At 36.8% G+C, this 18,885-nt stretch overlaps 1 protein-coding gene across 1 annotated transcript; it reads right to left on the bottom strand.

Annotated features, from left to right (window-relative positions):
* Positions 1 to 1,281: 1,281 nt before the first annotated feature.
* On the bottom strand, positions 1,282 to 10,138 carry LOC116257750 (pentatricopeptide repeat-containing protein At4g16470-like). Its single transcript, XM_031634722.2, has 5 exons — positions 8,637 to 10,138; positions 6,238 to 6,239; positions 3,763 to 3,859; positions 3,092 to 3,213; positions 1,282 to 1,858 (listed from the first exon to the last, which is right to left on the bottom strand). Exons 1-5 carry the CDS (start codon positions 9,555 to 9,557, stop codon positions 1,585 to 1,587), a joined length of 1,416 nt encoding a protein of 471 aa, XP_031490582.1. The 5' UTR covers positions 9,558 to 10,138; the 3' UTR covers positions 1,282 to 1,584.
* Between the last annotated feature and the right edge of the window lie 8,747 nt (positions 10,139 to 18,885).

The following is an 18,885-nucleotide window of genomic DNA, read 5'->3' as shown; positions in this document are numbered from 1 at the left end:
GAAGGTTGTCCCCATGTCCACATTTATCTCGACCGCAGAGCTTCTTTTCTTGGCAACTTGAACGGCAAGGCATCAAAAACGTGGACTTCCTATTCACTTTTAAACTTGTATAAATGTTATTTCAAAGTTATATTATTATTATATAATCTTTGAACTTGAAACTTCATTCGGTTAGACATTCTATTTAAAGTTTGTTCACTTACTTCCAACCATATTGAATTTATACACCCGTTCTTCGTTATTTGTTTATTTATCTCTTACACTGAATGTAGCTCAAAAGCACTACATTCCTTTCAAGGTATTGGGCAGCCCGCAAGTCAGCAATGCACAGACATTCATAGGATAAATAAATAAATAAATAATAAAGTATGATCTTGTGGAGGGGGATTTGCACTTCTTGGCCGTAAGTTTAAATATGAATCCTTCATTTCTCATTTTTCCTTTTTTTCATTTTTTGTTACAGGCCTCAGTTTTACATCCAACCGTGGAGTGTCTACTTTTATCATGATTCTTTAGTTCCAGACTATAAGAGTTAAAGAAAAAATTTTAAAAAAAACAAAGATTTTAAGCAAATAATAAGTCGCTGCTTAGCTTTGAAGAACATTCAATTCAACGGGTAGGCAACAATGGTTAGAGAAATTTTCAGGGAGCCGTCCCTGCAGAAAAACCATTAAAGTTTATCTCTAGAAAAAAGAGAACAATTTTTTTTAAAAAAATGACAATGATGTACAAGCGTAGTTGATCAGAGTAATAGAAAGTAACGATCCTGAGAATAACTTAAATAAATGTCTTTTTGGTCATTTTCAACTGATTAACTTGTTTTATTGGCTGCGCAGATTAAAATAATGACAGGGCGTTTTGACTTTGAGTCAATACAGAAAGTGTAGTTTAATTTTAAGTTTTTTGACAGTATTTAGCTCGTTATCAGAAAATTTTGAGGTATGTTCTCAGACATTTACCATGAATTTGGAAAGAAAAGGACGGAGAAATTTGAATGCATTTCGTTTGTTAGCAGTTGAACTGATAAAGACAACCTTTTTTAACTGTGTAGTCTGTATTGAGGATAAAGGATTCCCTTGGAAAAGTGGCCTCAATTTTCTCCGCAAGGATGCTTTGCTTTGAAGTTTTATATGTTACTAAATAAAATATTAAAATTATATCCCGAGTCGAGCGACAGAATTGTAATGGAATCCGCCGATTCAGCCTTAAATCGGTCCACCAAATGCCCATTCGATTCTAGTTAATCCATTCGTCCCACTTTATGCAAGAGTTCAACCGATGAGATCAAAGATCGAGGTTGGTCTGATAATGTTCCAAGATTTGAAACTTAAAATCCCTTAACATGTGGGCATGGTTACATATACAAAATGGTTACAAGCACGCTACTAGGTTCCATCTTTAATAGATATACAGCAGTCATCATCATATAGATTAGATGCAGGGCCTGACCGAGCAGTTCGGACAAGAGCCGAGGTAAAACAACTGCCGAAGGATTTGAGGGGGAATAAAAAGAGGTAAGAGGTAAAGAAAAAACAGAGAAAACGAACAGACTATATTAGAGTAGGGAATTGAGATACGGACTTCCTAACTAGGCACAGGCGCAGTTTCAATGTAAGAGCTGCAAATCTGCTGAGAGTCTAATATTGTTCTAGTTGCTTCAATAACAACTTGGCCATTCACGTAATGCTGCCTGCAGACAGGCATGTAAACATCAGCGCCACCAATCAGTTCAGTCTGCATCTCTCCGCTTTTCCTGAGGGTGAAAGAGGCATGTTTTCCACAGAGCTCACAGCGAGCCTTCAACTTGGTAACAGTGTCTGCTAGAGGTACAATGTCAAGCACTGATCCAAAGCTTCTCCTGCCAAATATTTATTGGACAGTAAAGCTGTCAGTAAGTGAAATTGTTCCAAGAAAGCCAAACATTTTATGGTATTTGCTTCTTTTGGGAAAAGGTCCTCGAATGGCATTCATGGATCACATTGAATCATGTCATGACAAAAGAAAAGATGGCTTTCAGTTCAGATGCAAATGGCAACATAATCCAAGATGGCTTATTTCTGGAGAATAGCAAGCACAGTTAAAATCTGAGCGAGCAGTCAGATGGTACAAATTGTGGATGGATTAGTCCCTCAACACACAAGGGTTTAGACGTTTTTTCCCACAAACCAATATTACAGCTTCATTTTGACAGTGGCAGCAAACACTAGGGACCATAAACCATTTATTCTCACTGACGGACATTCCAAGTGGCCAACAATTTAATGTAGTACATGCTCTCATCTATGTAAGATTCACATGGATATGTAAAACAGGTAGACGAATGGCTTCATGTGATAAAGGAAACCAAAAAAGAAATGTTTATTACCAAGGGGGTAAGGGCCCTGCACCATTAGTCAATGATAATAAATATCACCATTCAACTCTAAAATCAATAAATAAGTAGAACATGCTTGTCACATTTTACAGAAAAATAAAGCAAGAATCAAGTCACCATTTGATTCCCTTTCCCTAAGCACATGCACAGACATACAGCTATTTGACTCTTTGTGCTTGGATCAACAGCAACCATTAATAACAATGACAGTCATACAAAAGCAGATTATAACATATTTTCACTTTTATTCTTGTCACAGACAATGATAACATTCAAAATAATAGGATGTTTGATTTAACTAGGATCTCCAATGGGGAACAGGTCAAGGCATCAAGCTTTCACCTACCTGCTACTCGAAAAAAGGGATCTAAAATCCAGGATCCAGTTTCTTCCATACTCAAACCCTCATCAACCAAGCATAGAGTTATGTGAAAGGGATTTTTGGACCTTCAAGTCTCAAGTTTAGAGGCGCTTTGCAGTTCATAATATAAACTAAAGGTTCTTTGCATTTCATATATAAACTCAAGCAAGATGAACAGTAGAGATATTAAAACACATCAACAAACATATATGAAATGAAAACCTTCACACACAGATTTCAAAAACAACATAAATGCCAAACTAGATCTCAAAACTCTGATGAGATACATGGACTCAAAAAACATTATAAACACCAACTACACAAACTATAAAAACTCAACAAGAACTACTAATTACCTTAGATAATCACCATCAAGACCTGCAACTATCACAGTCTTCCCATCACGGTCAGCAGCAATCTGACAGAAATCGTACAAGTCTTCAAAGAATTGTGCCTCATCAATGCCTATCACATCCAGCTATTGCATGACAAAGTCACAAAGAAAAAAAGAGGTTAATAGTTAATACAGCACTTGAAGAAATTATGGGTCATACATGCTACTATCAACTAATACTATATGGTGCACTTAAAAATTTAATAGAAAGGTCATTTATAGAGTCAATTTACCATATATTTAGTTGGTCACTTCCCCTTCACAGATGAAGCCTCAGATGCAGGTCTTTTGTTTACAAAATATATTTTCCTCATACAAGATTCTGTAAGATGTGCTTCTAAATTTTCCATCTGTTACATGTGCTTTAGTAAAAGCATGGTTTTGCATATACATCTTCTATGTTTGGTTGACATTAAATAAGACAACACACGAACACACAGATGCAAACATGCTCATGTCATGCACCATATCACAGTCACATTTATGTAGAGTAACCCCACTGGATAATAGAACTCAATCCGTGTAGCAAAGCCAAGACACGATCTTTCATGTCATTCATGGTTGCTAAAGACCGAATATGAAATGCACTACCATGTCAATGGGACTACATTACAGTTCTTTGAGCATGTGTACCTTGTGATATGCCTCAGCACCGATCTTGGTTCTAAACATTGAAAGGTTTGGCAGTGCCCAGCAAGACATTTTAGTACCATCATGTGTCACGACAGAACTTTTGGCATATCTGGTATCTTTATCTGATTTTATCAAAGCCACTTGTCTGCACAGGCATATGAGCCATCAACAACGCATGAACCACAGGAGAATGATGATAGCTCAAGGCTAAACAGAAAATTAATATCATAATACAGTACAAAAATGTTTGAGAAGCAAAAAACAAAACAGGCGCTCAAAAAAAAAAACATGAGCAAGCATATTTTCATAGGCTGGGTACCGGCACTTCATCAGCAATTCATACAATAAAACGGCAGGCAAAGAAATCCTTTCACATTGAAATTCACTTGAGAAGTCTTTGAATACAAAAAAGAAAGCAAATAGCACGCATGATGCAATTTTTTAGTTAAACTATAAAAGGATGTTAATCAAGAACATAAACAACGTCATACCACTAATGGTTCATTATACACCTATACTAAGCAGCAAGGATCAATGTGGCTATCCACAAAGAATAATTGAACAGACAGGTATAACATGCATTCATTGATAGGCTCCATATAAAGCAAATACGCCATTCTTTCCCAAATAATTCGAATGTTCAATGTGTTGTAAGAAGTTTGGGTTGCTAAGAGTAAAACTAAGAGACCATCGGCCTAAACCAAAGGCTAAGGCTTAGTCCGTTATTACATAAACAACAGTTTCCTTCACCATTGTAAGCAAATGAAGAAGAGATATTTCGACGAAACAGCGAAATGCAGCTGACCACTCTTCCTACTATTCCCCACGACATTAGAGCACCTTAGATATACCAAATCCGTAGAATAAAGCTATGACTTTTTCTAGGAAACTCGACAGAATTGCCCGTGAAAATTCAGTTTCTATCTGGCGATCCAGTTAATAAAGAAGAAAAAACAGCCAAATTACCAAACTTGGACCATTCAGTTAGACCCATTCCAACGTCTACGAGGCGCACTTATACTGAAAACCAGATTACATTCCGCTGACAACAGAGGAAGCACAGCCAATTTTCTTCTTACCCTCTCTTCTCCATCATTCTTGCAGGTCACACATCTACCCACCAACCCCACAACCCAACAAACAAGCAAAGAGAACAAGGAAGCAAATGAGAGAAAGATATAGAATAAAGACCTTCCACTCTCTCGCTCGGCCTGAACCCGACGGAGAAGGGCGGTGGTCTTCCCGGCGAACATAGGGCCGATGATAACGTGGATCTCCCCGGGAATGCCCATCACCAGGGGCTCGGAAGGGCGGCTACCATCGACGCCCTTCGCCCCAGAAAGACCGGAAGACCGGCAAGCGGCTACCATGGTCCTGAGGGAAGAAGATGACAGAGGGTCTGTGAGGGAACGCGCGGAAAACATCCGCAGAAGAGGAATGTCAGCGGAGGAGGAGGAAGACAGGATACGACGGAGAAGGGAGGAAGGGGAAGTTCTATGGAAGGCAGAAGACAGGTGGTGGGTGCAAGAAATGCCCGGGAGCGGGAGGGTTAGGGTTTTCATAATGGCGCCCCTCCCGCTAAGCTAAAAAAGGGAACAGCAGAGAAAACTCAAATTCAAAAAGGGATTTGAAGGTGGTTGAAACTTGAAAAGAGAAAGAAGGAAGCGATTTGGGAGGGAAATGGGGGAATGAAAATGGAGGGAAACAATTAAGAAGAGAGGAAGAAGACGGCTTAGATGAGGAAGAGATCGTGTTTGAAAAAAACATTAAAGTAGAAGAGTTGGTATTAGAGGAAGGAATTTGGGAGGGAAAGCAACGGAGATTGGAGGGAAAGAAGATGAAGACAGGCACTCTCTCTCTAAAATAATTACTGAAATAGAATTAGAGCTCTAATCAATGGAAGGAATTTGGGAGGGAAAAGGATGGAGGGAAAGAGGAGGACAACCGCTTCCCTCCCTCTCTCTCCTCCTTTCTTGATTCTCCTTGTTTGTATTTTAAATATATGATTTCTAATGAGAATTTGAGAAAAGAAGATGGCGCTTTCGTTTTTATTGTTGAAATTTTATGAACAAATTCGGGCGCGTTTGTTTCAAGTGAAAATGTTGTTACATTTTAAAAACTATTTTATGTAAACAGATATTTTTATAATTTCTCAAAATAAAATTAAGAAGACCGTTAACTGTAATTCTTTTCCAGTACTGTCTTCGATCACTCAATTACATTTTCAATTTATTAAGTGGTACATAAAAAGTTAAAACGAAAGCATAATTCAGTGGAAGATGATATCGGCGAGAAATTTGCAGTTTCTTTTGGGTTTAATGAAAGTTAATGCCCTTGTTTTATAGTTTTTAAGAAAACAAACTCCTTTACTCTTCTTTTTAACTTATCGGACGTTTTGGATTACACTAAGATTGGGTGGCAGATCTAAATTTAGCGTCAATTTTATGTAAAATATATATATATTTTAACGTTAACATCTGGTTTCATACAGGCGCTACTGACCTCTACAGTTCAAGGCCTATATAGTAATTGAATCCATATTAAAAAGATGTTTGAACTTAGTAACTGATTTTTTAACAAATCGTTTTAAAAAATGCAATGCAAGCAACCTCAACTATTTATTAAATTCCATCTAGACCGCCTCTTATGAATGCTGCCATCTTTAAAAAAAAAAAAAAAAGTGGTGACACCATGGGGATTGTTTGAATATGATCATGATATAGATTGTCAGGATATGGCTATGAGATTTGATCTGTTATATATTTAAAATTACTTGAAATACAAAATCATTTTACATTGCATATAGATCTCGGTTCGCCCTCACTTTTTGTTGAGCTGCTAATTGGCACGCAACTTTAAGTGAACAGATATACCGTAGGTCCAGGGGCGGAGGGAGGGGGGCCGCCTCGGCCATGCTGGAGTGAGCGTAGGAAAAAAAAAATTACATTGAAAAAATCAATTTTTTTTAGTTTAGTTCGACCGGTCGCCCCTCTTGCCCCAGCCCGCCCGCAAATCGTATTGGTCCGACCCTAAAAAAAATATTGGCTCCGCCCTTGCGTATGTCCACCTAAATCCTGAACAAGTATAAGAGTGAGCATCAATTGAATATCTAACTTTTGATGGTCTTGCTTGGCTGGTTATGTCTGATAGGTTTGAGGGGACTTGAACCTGGAATTAAAAGCACTGCTCGACTTATATATACACAATTAAAACCAAACTCTCTCTCTCTCTCTCTCTCTCTCTCTCTCTCTATATATATATATATATATATATATATATATATATATATATATATATATATATATATATAAATGGCTCCCTTTTGGTGCTCTCTTCGAAACTCGTGATATGTTTGGCACCCTTACTAATTATACATCAGGATCATTTGGACGGGCCGGTGCACTAATTATAAATTAAGCCCAGAATAAGTTCATGTGAACATGTGCACATCGATTTTTCTATATGTCATAACAGTTTGCTTCTATAGTGAAGACTCATGGCAGCCACAAAAGTCATCTGGTACCACACTGGAGTATAGTTCAGCAGAATAATGAGATGTGAGAGAACATTAAAATGAAAAAGAACTAACAATTGAATCGTCTTTCTTTTTGTTAGTAATTAACCAGAATGAAGTAATTCACAAACAAAATTTCACTAGTGAAGAACAGTAATCACTCCTATTAAAACAGAGAATACCTTTAAAAAGAATTTCTTATAATGTAAATTCTTTTGTTGGTCTCCCCATGATTTTGCTATCCTTTTTCGTGTGACTGCGGAGACAAAAAAAGAAAAGCTAACCAAAGAAAGTTGTGAAATTGTGAAAAACCTACTTGTAAAGAAATTACCTTTTCCATTAAAGATAAAATAGTCTCTTAAAATTTTTTAAACACATTGCAATATTTCTCATTCATGAAACATGTGCCTGTAAATCATCTCAATGAAAAACAATTCTAAAATACAAAACTACGACAATGTTTACAAACTGGGAAAAGAGACCCATGTGAGTTCTTTCTTTTTTTGAATTTGACATCCTGTGAACTTGGTGACTTACCAGTATCAAATGAATGGAACCCATGTGAGCATGTGCAGATGCGTGTGTCAAACACTCATCTTCATGACACTCTGCATCTACAGTGAAGAGAAATCACAACTCACAAGAAAAGGAAAAATCTCTAATGCATAATATCAAATGAATGGAACCCATGTGCGCATGTGCACATGCGTGTGTCAAACACTCAATCTTCATGACACTCTGCATCTACAGGGAATAGAAATCACAACTCACAAGTAAAAGAAAAGGAGAAATCTCTAATGCATAATGTTCATGGCAGCAGCTCTGATCCCAAGCAAGAGCATAGTTAAGCAGTTATATCAGGAACATAACCTGCATCCTTCAAGAGAATGGTAATTCTTTTGATTGTTTTGTATATTTCATCTGCTCTTGGGTGCGATCTGTCTCCAACAAGAAAGGCATGAACCTCTCTTTGAACCTCAATCCAACTACAAGCAGGCTCCTTTTTTATCCCATTCTCCTTCATCACTTCCCGCACCTCTGCAACCTTTCTCCACAGTCCACGGGCAGCATAAACATTTGACAGCACCACATATTTCCCCGCATTATCAGGCTCAAGCTCAAAGAACCTATTCGCTGCAACTGTGGCAAGTTGCAGGTGCCCATGAACGCTCGATGCACCAAGAAGGGTGCCCCAAAGTACTGAGTGGTGCTTAAATGGCAGAAACTTAACAAATTGATGAGCTTCATCAAGCTTGCCTGAGCGTGCCATGAGATCAACCATGGCAGCACAGTGCTCTGCCTTTGGCTTCATTCCATACTCTGCAGCCATCAAATTGAAATATTTCCATGCCTCGGCCACCAGCCCAGCACGGCTACAAGCACAGAGAACTGCCAAAAACGTAACGTGGTTCGGCCTTAGGCCTTCACTGATCATCTGATGAAACAGCTGCAAGACTTCGGCAACGTGACCATGCTGCCCATAACCTGCAATAAGAGCAGTCCAAGTGACCACGTTCCTCACACGGCTGCCGTCGAAAGCTCGCCGAGCATCACTAGTGCTGCTGCACTTGCAGTACATGTCCACAAGGGCGCTGCCCACCACGACATTCCCCTTGATCCCACGCTTGATCAGCCCGCCATGAACCCGCCTTCCCTGCTCCAACTTCGCCAACGCAGCACAGGCCTTTATCACAGAAGCGAATGTGAACTGATCCGGAGCTACACCCTGCGATCGCATGCCAGCATAAAGTCCTAAAGCCTCTTCGTGTCGACCGCTCTCAACATACCCGGAAATCAAAGAGTTCCACGCCACCAAATTCCGGTCAGGCATTCCGTCGAACATTTGGTGCGCGGTGAACAAGTCCCCGCTTTTACTGTACAGAATCAGAAGCTTCGTCCTCAAATACTCATCGGGGGTGAATCCAACTACCATCATATGAGCATGTACGCGTCTCCCAGACCTGAAGTCCTTCAAGTCCACGCACTCCTGAAGCAACGAAGCATAGAGGCTCCCATCGGCGACCAAGCCTTCCGAGCACAGGATGTTTACCGCTTCTCCCAATCTCCCGGAGACGCAGAGACCCTTGAGCTTCTTTCCGACGCCACCGAGCGTCGATGATTTGAAGTGGGGAGGTCCATGGCCGTGGATGGTCGCACCGGAGGTTGAATTGAAATGGGCAGCGAAGCGACGGGCGAAGTGGAGAAGATGGTGACGGTGGCCATGGAAGGCGAACGCCGAGGAAGATGAAAGAAACCAGAGGAACTCAAAACGGACGACCATCCAAGATCTCACACCCTCGTTCAGGATCCTCCTCTGCCTCGTTATTCAACGGCTTCCCGCCTCCACCAGCGGTCTTGCCCATCGGCGTCACTAAAACAGGATCGTACCAGTTCGTCCCTTGCTAGTTGCTCCTACCAATGTAATGCTGCCTGCAGACATCAGCCCCACCAATCAGTTCAGTCTGCATCTCTGCGCTTTTCCTGAGGGTGAAAGAATCATGCTTTCCACAGAGCTCACAGCGAGCCTTCAACTTGGTCACAGTGTCCGCTAGAGGTACAATGTCAAGCACTGATCCAGAGCTTCTGCTGCCAAGTATTCATTGGATAGTAATGCTGTCAGTAAAAGTGAAATTGTTCCAAGAAAGACAAACATTTCTGGGCGATGGTCCTCGAATAGCATTCATGGATCACTTTTGATCATGTTATGACAAAAGAAAAGATGGCCTTCATTTCCGATGGAAATGGCAACATAATCCAGGATGGCTCATCTCTGGAGAATAGCACGCAGTTAAAATGTAAGCGACCAGTCAGATGGTACAAATTGTGGCTGGATCATTTGGGATGGTCTCTCAACACACGAGGGTTTAGATTTTTTTTTCCCGAAAGCTATATTACAGCTTCATTTTGATAGTTCATCACTTCTCCTTCACAGAAGAAGCCTCAGATGCAAGTCTTTTGTTTACAAAATATATGTTTCTCAAGCAAGATTCTGTAAGATGTGCTTCTAAGTTATGCATCTGTTACATGTGCTTGAACAATGTAAACTATAAAAGGATGTCAATCAAGAACATAGACAACGTCATACCGCAAATGGTTCATTCTAAGTCCACACTAAGTAGCAAGGATCAATGTGGCTATCCCACAAAGAACAATTGAAATGACCTGCTGGAGGACCTTTTCATAAATTTTATTAATCCAACAATGTCAAAAAACAATATTTACAGTAGAACTAACAAAAATTGCTGCAACTTGCACAAGAGAAAACAATGAACCTCAAACTAAGGGCAGCAATGAAAGAGTATGCACATCTGGATTTTCGTTTGTGATGCGAAAAGGTTGAACTTTGTTAGCCACGATTTGGGGAGCTGCTCTATTTCCCCTTACCTGCAATAAGAGAACTAAGCCATAATTTCCATTTTCTGTTGTTAGCACTAATGATAATGATGGAGCAACAATTGAAGTCAAAACGAAGAAGCGTCCAAGCTAACATTTCCATCTCATGGAAAAGAGATATCGATCTGCGGCAGAAAGGATTTTTAAAAACATTTTTGGCTCCATTTACCTTAATGGCAACCCAACAAGCACCATTAGTTTTCCTAGATGCTATTTGGATAGTTCCATGATTGGGATGAGTGGTTAGCCATTTGCCCGAAAGAATGCCAAAGCTGGTAGAAAACCGCATTTCCAAAAGTTCCTCAGCCGGCTGTCAAAAAGGACGGCAAAGCTGTTGACAAAGTCCAACCATGTCTGCGAGCACATGAAGTCTACGGATCTGCTATCTCCCAAATAAACCATAGGAAGCATCAATTACCATATCTAACTCGACAGAATTGCCCGTGAAAATTCAGTTTCTATCTGGCGATCCAGTTAATAAAGAAGAAAAGAACAGCCAAATTCCCAGGCTTGGACCATCATTTAAAACCATTTCAGCGTCTACTAGGCGCACTTATATTGAAAACCAGATGAGGAAGTGAGGAAGTACTGTCAATTTTCTTCTCATCCTCTCTTCTCCTTCATTCTTGGAGGCCACACATCTACCCCACAAACCAACAGACAAGAAAAGAGAAGAAGAAAGCAAATGAAAGGAAAATAGAGAATATAGACCTTCCACTCTCTCGCTCGCCCTGAACCTGGCCGAGAAGGGCGGCGGTCTTCCTGGTGAATATAAGGCCGATGACTAGGAACTCCTGCAAACACTACATTTTATAGATGTCTTACTGTTTGATGGTAAGAAAGAATTTAACGTGATAAATTTATCATAAAAAAAAATGGTGGAAAAAATATATGATAAATTTTACTTCTTTCAATTTCAGAATCAAACCATTTGATTGCAGTAGAGTAAAATTAATTGAATAAGTGTTATTTTTACCAAACATCTTTATATCTTTATAGGACGACTTACATGCAAGGAGAAACTGGGAAAAAAAATAAAACCAAAATTAAATTACCAAAATACCCATCTTGTAAAAGGTGAGAATATATTAATTCTGTTAATGACTTTTAATAGCTTATAAATGTTAGTGCCTTATTTTATTTATTTTTATTGTATAAATAAAAGCCGATTAAGAAGCGAGTTAAAATCCACCAAACCAAACCAAACACTTTGGTTGAAATTTTGTCCACTCATTCAAACGCGTTTTGGATGTGACTCCTTAGCAATCGAACACCAATCAAACATAAGTATCGAAGTTAAACTTTTCCAGACTATATTAATATGTAATAATTTTTATTTTAGTTTTTCTTTTTTAAGCTAAAAGGGGTTTCTTCATTATTGTGAAAAAGAAAAAGTAGTATCATCATTCCATTCAGCAAGGCTGCCTCGAGCTTTGCAATGACAAAGATAAGGATTATAAATTTCAAATTAAAATATTTTAAACGGTCAATTCTCTTTTATTTTAGATTATGGGAAATTTTTCCCTACTTTTCCCCTAACTTTCCAAAAAGCAGAATTTTCAGGTAATTACATTCATGACTTTTAGATGGCACATTAAAACTTGGCAAGAGCAACGATGAATAAGAATGTAATTTAGTAGAAAATAACATTGAAAAAAATTGCAGCCAAACCCTTTTCTTTGTGTGTTTTTTAACGAAAAGTGTATTTCAAATGTTTTTTGTCAGAAAAGTAAATTTTATTAGAAAAATTATAAAAACTATTTTTTTTTTCGAATTATAGGCGAATTGTAGGCACAAAAACAAAAATTCCCCTAAATTATGACCACAAGGCTGACTCTTAAACATTAATTTGCTAAACGCATTTAATATGAATAAAGAGACCAAAAATAATTAATTGCCGTCCGCATTAACATTGCGTTTGTTATGCATGTCCTTTTCTCCTTTTGACTGAACAATAAATTTTAACACATAATTTTGGAAATTAAGTTTTACCTTCTTTAAAGTATTTAAAAGGGTACGTTCGTGTTTGATACATGACTGACACGAGTACGGCGCTTTAATAGTCATTCTATTCAAAGAAGAAGGAGAAGATTTTGATTGTGGTACAAAAGAAAGCTTTGTGTTGTTCAATTGATTATTTTTGTTGAGCACGATGAGTAATTCATTTTATTGTTTAGAAGAGTCGAAGTTTTTATCTAATCTTTTATTTATTAGGGTACAGAGAGCTCACCTTGGTGTTTTATGGTGTTATTGTGCTTCACTATGCTTCAACTTGTACATCAATGACCTCATTTTACAGTACAAACAGTTGGTGTTCTGAAAATTGATGTTAATCATCAAGTTCATCAATTTGAAAGAGACCTACTGACACCAGATATTGCCGAACAGTTGCCACAAGAATATTAACAAGAGTTTATGGAACAAAAAAGTTTATATATGGTGCTTTTAGCAACAGTTATGGTGCATACTTTCAATAATATATATATATATATATATATATATATATATATATATAATTCAAACCTAGGCATTAGATGTAAATAAATAAGTGGTACTTCGATAGAACACTACTATACATTCTAGAATGCCATTCAAAGTCTTTGCCTGTGTGGACCAAGAATTTTAGGCTGATGGGCATTAAATATAAAACCTTCACACTTAACGTTGCATTTGATTCTCTATGAATCTCAGATCTGAGGGGATTTGAAATCCACCATAGCTGAAATTCACAATAACACCTAAAGTGGATCTCAAATCTATAATATAAATGAACATATATATATTTTTTTAAATATTGAATGTGAAAATAAAGAGTTTTTGTGGGACACCCACTTATATGTGGCTCTGCCACTAGTTTGGAGTCCATAGTTACAAAAAAAAAAGAGTTATTTTTGAAAAAACACAAAAAAGTACCAGAAAATGAAATGCCGTTTAAAACTTAAAAAACACATTTGTTTGAAAAAAATTTATTTCTTATTTTTTGTAAATTTACTTATCTTTTAACGTTTGTGTTATTATTTTTTCACTTATTTATTTTTCGTTATTTTTTTTAAATATTATTTTTTCTCATATTTTTCAAGCTCGCTGTAATATACCTAAAAAAAACCTCACCGTTTAAAATTCCAAGACGTTATTTGTGACTATAGTGTGGACTCATTTAACAAATGGCATTAGGGAGCGGCTGAGGCTACGTGAGATATTAGTTAGTTGACGCAAGTCCGCCTAAGATTGGAAAATGGCAACCCACAATTAGCTTTCTTGCTTAAGTTAAACCCAAACTTCTTCTCCAAGTCTGGAAATTAGCCTATCAAATCAGAAGTGGGTTACATATGGGCCAGCTGGGCTAAAGCCCACTTTCTTGAAGACTGTGGCAACTACATCTCTCACTAAGATCTGTCACTTTTTTAGGGTGGAGAGGATAGTCATGCAGCAAGGAAAAAATAAGTGAGAAAATGAAAGTGAAAATGAAGGTAATCATTTCATTCACATGATTACGATTATTCAACCACAATTCCATACAAGTGGTTGTAAGTTGATCTAATTGAACGAGCTGGAATTTTACGAAATGTTAAATACATTGTTTTTTTCTTTTTCTTGTTTTTCTATTAATCATCAATTTTGAAAAGATCAATGATGGGGATTAGCACTTAATATATATATATATATATATATATATATATATATATAAGGAAATTAAGTAGTGGACATTAAGGGTCTGATACATACCAATTCTGCCCCTCTTTGTTTTTTGTTATTCTTTCTCTCTCTTTATATATATATATATATAAAATATATAGCTCATAATTTTTAGACAAAAAAAAAACTATTGACATTGAGAACAAGAAAGTTTTATGGTCTTCTCTTTCTTTTTTTCTCTTTTTTTTCTCATGATGAATGGTTGGAAGAAAAAAGAAAAAAAAAGTATAGGTTAGTACTAGATGACAAAAAAGCTTATCACTTTTTCTTTTCTTATTGTTATTCAACCATCCATCATGATGAATTGGATATACTTCATTAGTAATTCGGGTGATTTGTGACAGTTTGATCACTACAATTCAATCTCTCTCTCTCTCTCTCTTTCTATATATATATATATATATATATATATATATATAAAAGCGAGTAAATGGTGACTATAGCTATTGATATCCTTTAGTTATTATGAGTCACCCAATCATCAAGGCTGTCCATTGGATACAGATGAATGGTTGAGAAAAAACATGAACAAAAAAAGTAAAAACTGATACTAGATGATGAAATTGTCTGTCACCATTTTCTCTTTGTTTTTCTCTCAACCATCTACATACGATTCTGATCAGGTAGGTGAGTCTAAAATGCCAAAGGCGCCATTTGTATATTAAATTTTAAATTCGATCCGCTTGCAAGGTAGATCCAGCTCGTTTTGACACCATTTTTTTATATATTTTTTTATTTAAAAAAGGGTTTAGAAGGCAGGAATTTTGTGAAACTGGCAACCACTATGGTTGAAATAGTGGAGTTGGTAGTTGGATTTGGGAACTAAATCCAAGACAGATCCGTCGCCCACTTGTATCAACCTTGCTTGCTAAGTCACATGTAATAGCACGGCCTCCGATGGAGACTATAGTAAATGCTCCTCGTTACCAAGTTGATTTTAACATTTCACCTCTCTTTTTTAATTTGATATCTTGCCCAAATCATTTAAATAAAAGAAAGAAGAAGAAAGAAAGAAAAAAAGAAAAGAAAAGAAAAAGAAAGGGTTGGCTTTAGACGTGCTTCCCAAATCCACATGCTCTCCTCATTAGGGCCGTGTAGTATTGGAAATAAATTCATTTTTTTAAAAATTTTTTCCACCCATCAAACAAACTTGGGATGAAAAAAGCTTACAATTGGATCGGTTTTCAGGAACTTCTTTTAGAAAATTCTGTCCCACCAAAGAGGTGGAGAAAAGTTTTCCGGACGCAAAAAATAATTGTTGGCTTCAAAGCAATGCTTACTCTCCAACGGCTCTGTTTTTTATCTTTAATTCTTATCAAACTGAGAAATTTGTCTCCTGAAACATAAGACCAAGTCAAGCAAACACAAAGAGATTTTAGAAATCTGGATTTTGCTTCTATTTTTTTAATTCCTAAAATAAGTTTCTATAAAATTCCTTTTAATTCCATATTTTCAATGTGTCAAACTGGCCCTCCGAGAAAATACTTTTTCCAAAGCCTACTTTTTCTCTATAATTAAAAAAAATGATTATTTTTTTGTGATTCTCTTTTTTTTTTTTTTCTCTCTCTCTCTCTCTTACTTGGGATGAAACAATCTTGAGCTGAGAGGCTTGATAATTCACGAAGACACTTAAACTTCTTCATGACCATTTCATCTTCCTGATCCTTGCATGCATTGGCTTTCGCAAAGGGTGAGTTGCTTCAATCAGTGGTAGATCTAGGATTTTTCAGCAGGAAAGGTTAGAAATGTCAATATATCTGATTTGAATTGGATATTCTACTGAACCGATCTGAAAAAAATCAGATATGAAAAAAAAATTAATATCCGATTAAAAAGTCGGTTCAGATCCAGATTTAATAAATGACATTCAATCAGATTCATATTCAGATATACATAAATATCAGATCGGATTTGGATATAGATTCATATCATATTCATTTTTAAACAATATCTTGTATCAAACGCTATTAAATTTTGAAAATAGACAAAAATCCTATTCAAAATTCGCATTCAAATTCATATATAAATATAAAAATCATATTCGAATCAAATTCAGATTGTAAAATTAAATTTCTCATTCAGATTCTATATGACTTTTCTTTATTCGAATTTGAATCTGAATTCTAATGACTATGTGGATATTAAAAAAACGGATATGATTAAAGATATATCCGATCTGAATCTGATATGTTGACATCCTTAGGAAATGCCACTATATAATTTCTAGAATTTTTTCCACATGCCAACTAAATTTTCTTGTAAAAATTTGGCTTTTTAAAAACTATGGCCCCTGCCGGCCCACCTTGCCTCCACCCTGGCTGAAATTTGAAAACCCTCGCCTTAAAGGTCCTAGCATGCACTGGCTTTCACTGCCTAACGGCCTATGACTCGACCAATGCATGACATCTGTCAGGGCTTTAGAAAAACTATCAAATGTAGGTTTGAAGTTATTTTTTCTTCGCCAGAGAAAAAAAAAATTAGCGGAAAATGGTAGGAAGGAGTGGGATGTTGTGATAGAGAGCAATGCTGAAACCCATTGCAATTGACCCTTTTATGGTTTTTCTTTTGGGTTCATAAAAAGCGAGATCCTTATTGGAAAACTTATAAAATGCAGCTTTTTTTTGAAATTATAAACAAAAGGAAGGCACAAAAACAAAAAAGGTTCTTATTTTTTAAGCATTCTTTCTCCATCTTAATGTTTCCCAAAGTCTTTTCATTTATTGGTAAGTGGTTTTGCAGTTTTACATTGTTGATGAGAAGCATGTTGAATGTGACAAGTCTGGTCAATCTAGAAGGAGCCTTTTTGTATGAAAAAGAAAAATCATTATTCAGCTTTTCCAGGCTTAATCTTTTGGGTTTTCTCCCCTTTACATTTAGATATTAATATATCAAGAAAAGATCTCCAACGCTAACTGGATTTTTTATTTGTCCACTGGCAACAAAAATTTAATTGAGAATGCATGATCTTTTTAGTTCGAATATGACATCTCTGGGCATCATTGTTCAGGACAAGCCGAACCAGAAGCAGGGGGTGAAGCTAGGATTTTTTCATTAAGAAGCCAGAATAATAGTTTCAAAATTTTAACAGATGCTTCAATATAAATTTTCATTTTTTTTATATAGGCTAAATGAAAATTTTGTAACATTATATATATATATATCTATATATATATATATATATATATGAGAGGGAGCCATGACCCTTACTGACCCTCTCGCCATGCCGCTTGGCATAGGCATCATGGACTAGGTACTAGTCTTATTGGTTTTATGCTGCTAGGCAAGCGAACAACTCTCTAGTTTGCTTGACTTGCAAACCAAACAAAAGCTGAAGCCGGCATGAACATCAGGAGTAGGTACTAGTCCTACGTTTTACGCTACTAGACAAACTATTGCCCGTAAGCCTGGGCATTGGGCTGGGCCGCCGTTGGGTACTAGCACTTGGTCCGACTGGAGCCCGGCCTGAAAAAAAGGGAACTAGGCCCGATAAACCTGAGTGGGTTCTATAGTTTTTAAATATTTACTATTAATATATATATAAATTTAATATTTTATTATGATAAATTATATTTATATATTATTTTGTATTAAAAATATATTTTTTAATTTAATCGAGTTGGACTCGAACTCAAGGTTTTAATGATCGGCCCAGGCTTGGGTCCAAATTTCGAGTGTCGGGCCAGCCCGAGCCTAGCTCCTTATCGAACTGGGCTAGCTCGATGCGCATGATTAATTGCCCGAGTTATAAACCAACCAAAATATGCCAATCAAAAGCGTTTGACAAAGTTTTGCATTATTGAAGAAATTATATTTTTGCAGTTTTATGAGTAAATTTCATTTAAATTCTAAGGCTATGTTTAAGATTCGAAAGGATGATTTCATCAACTATGCATAGATCTATTGTTTGGAGTTGATAGGAGTTGGTCGAAAGTATTGATCACGTTAATCAACAAACAAGATGCAGCAATTTAAAGAAGCTGATAGCATTTTTGGAAATAACATGATTTTCCTGTGATTATTTGGAAGCTTAGAAAACAAAAAGAAAAATGGGACTTACCAGCTACCAAGTTTACAATATCAAGATTTTATCACAACTCTGAACGCTCTTTAAGTAAATTCTATGTGGAGAAACGAAATTTGTTAATGAAACTCAAGATGATCAGATTCCTTGATTGTAGAGAGAGATTATGCCACGATGAAATTCACTGAAAGGCTAGTCCTGTTTCTTATAAACACGAACAAAAAAAAGATTTGATCTCTGTACCAAGATGAAAGTCGTGAAGAAGCATAATTTCTCATGGTGCCCAGATGGATCCGATTCCTTGAGAGAGGGGGAGGGATCGATTCGACAGCCGAAAAAACGGATCGATTCGACAGCCGAAAAAACGGATCGATTGAATTAGATGATCATAAAGATGCTCAAGAAATTTTTGATGGTGGATTAGTTAGAGCGAGAGAGGGAGGGTGAGAGCCATTGCTTTTCTGGAACCGTATTCTCTCTGTAATTATTTCTTTGTTAA

The sequence above is a fragment of the Nymphaea colorata genome, chromosome 7, assembly GCF_008831285.2.
Source record: "Nymphaea colorata isolate Beijing-Zhang1983 chromosome 7, ASM883128v2, whole genome shotgun sequence".
In the NCBI taxonomy this organism is placed as follows: domain Eukaryota; kingdom Viridiplantae; phylum Streptophyta; class Magnoliopsida; order Nymphaeales; family Nymphaeaceae; genus Nymphaea; species Nymphaea colorata.
Note: the sequence above shows the minus strand (reverse complement) of the source record. Positions and strands in the feature narration are given on the sequence as shown.

Excerpts from the sequence above, each read along its gene's own strand:
- LOC116257750 (XM_031634722.2), bottom strand. The coding sequence starts at position 9,557 with ATGGTCGTCCGTTTTGAGTTCCTCTGGTTTCTTTCATCTTCCTCGGCG. Across the intron at positions 3,214-3,762 it reads GTGCTGAGGCATATCACAAG|CTGGATGTGATAGGCATTGA; the intron begins GTACACATGCTC and ends GTCATGCAATAG. Across the intron at positions 1,859-3,091 it reads CTTGATGGTGATTATCTAAG|GAGAAGCTTTGGATCAGTGC; the intron begins GTAATTAGTAGT and ends AATATTTGGCAG.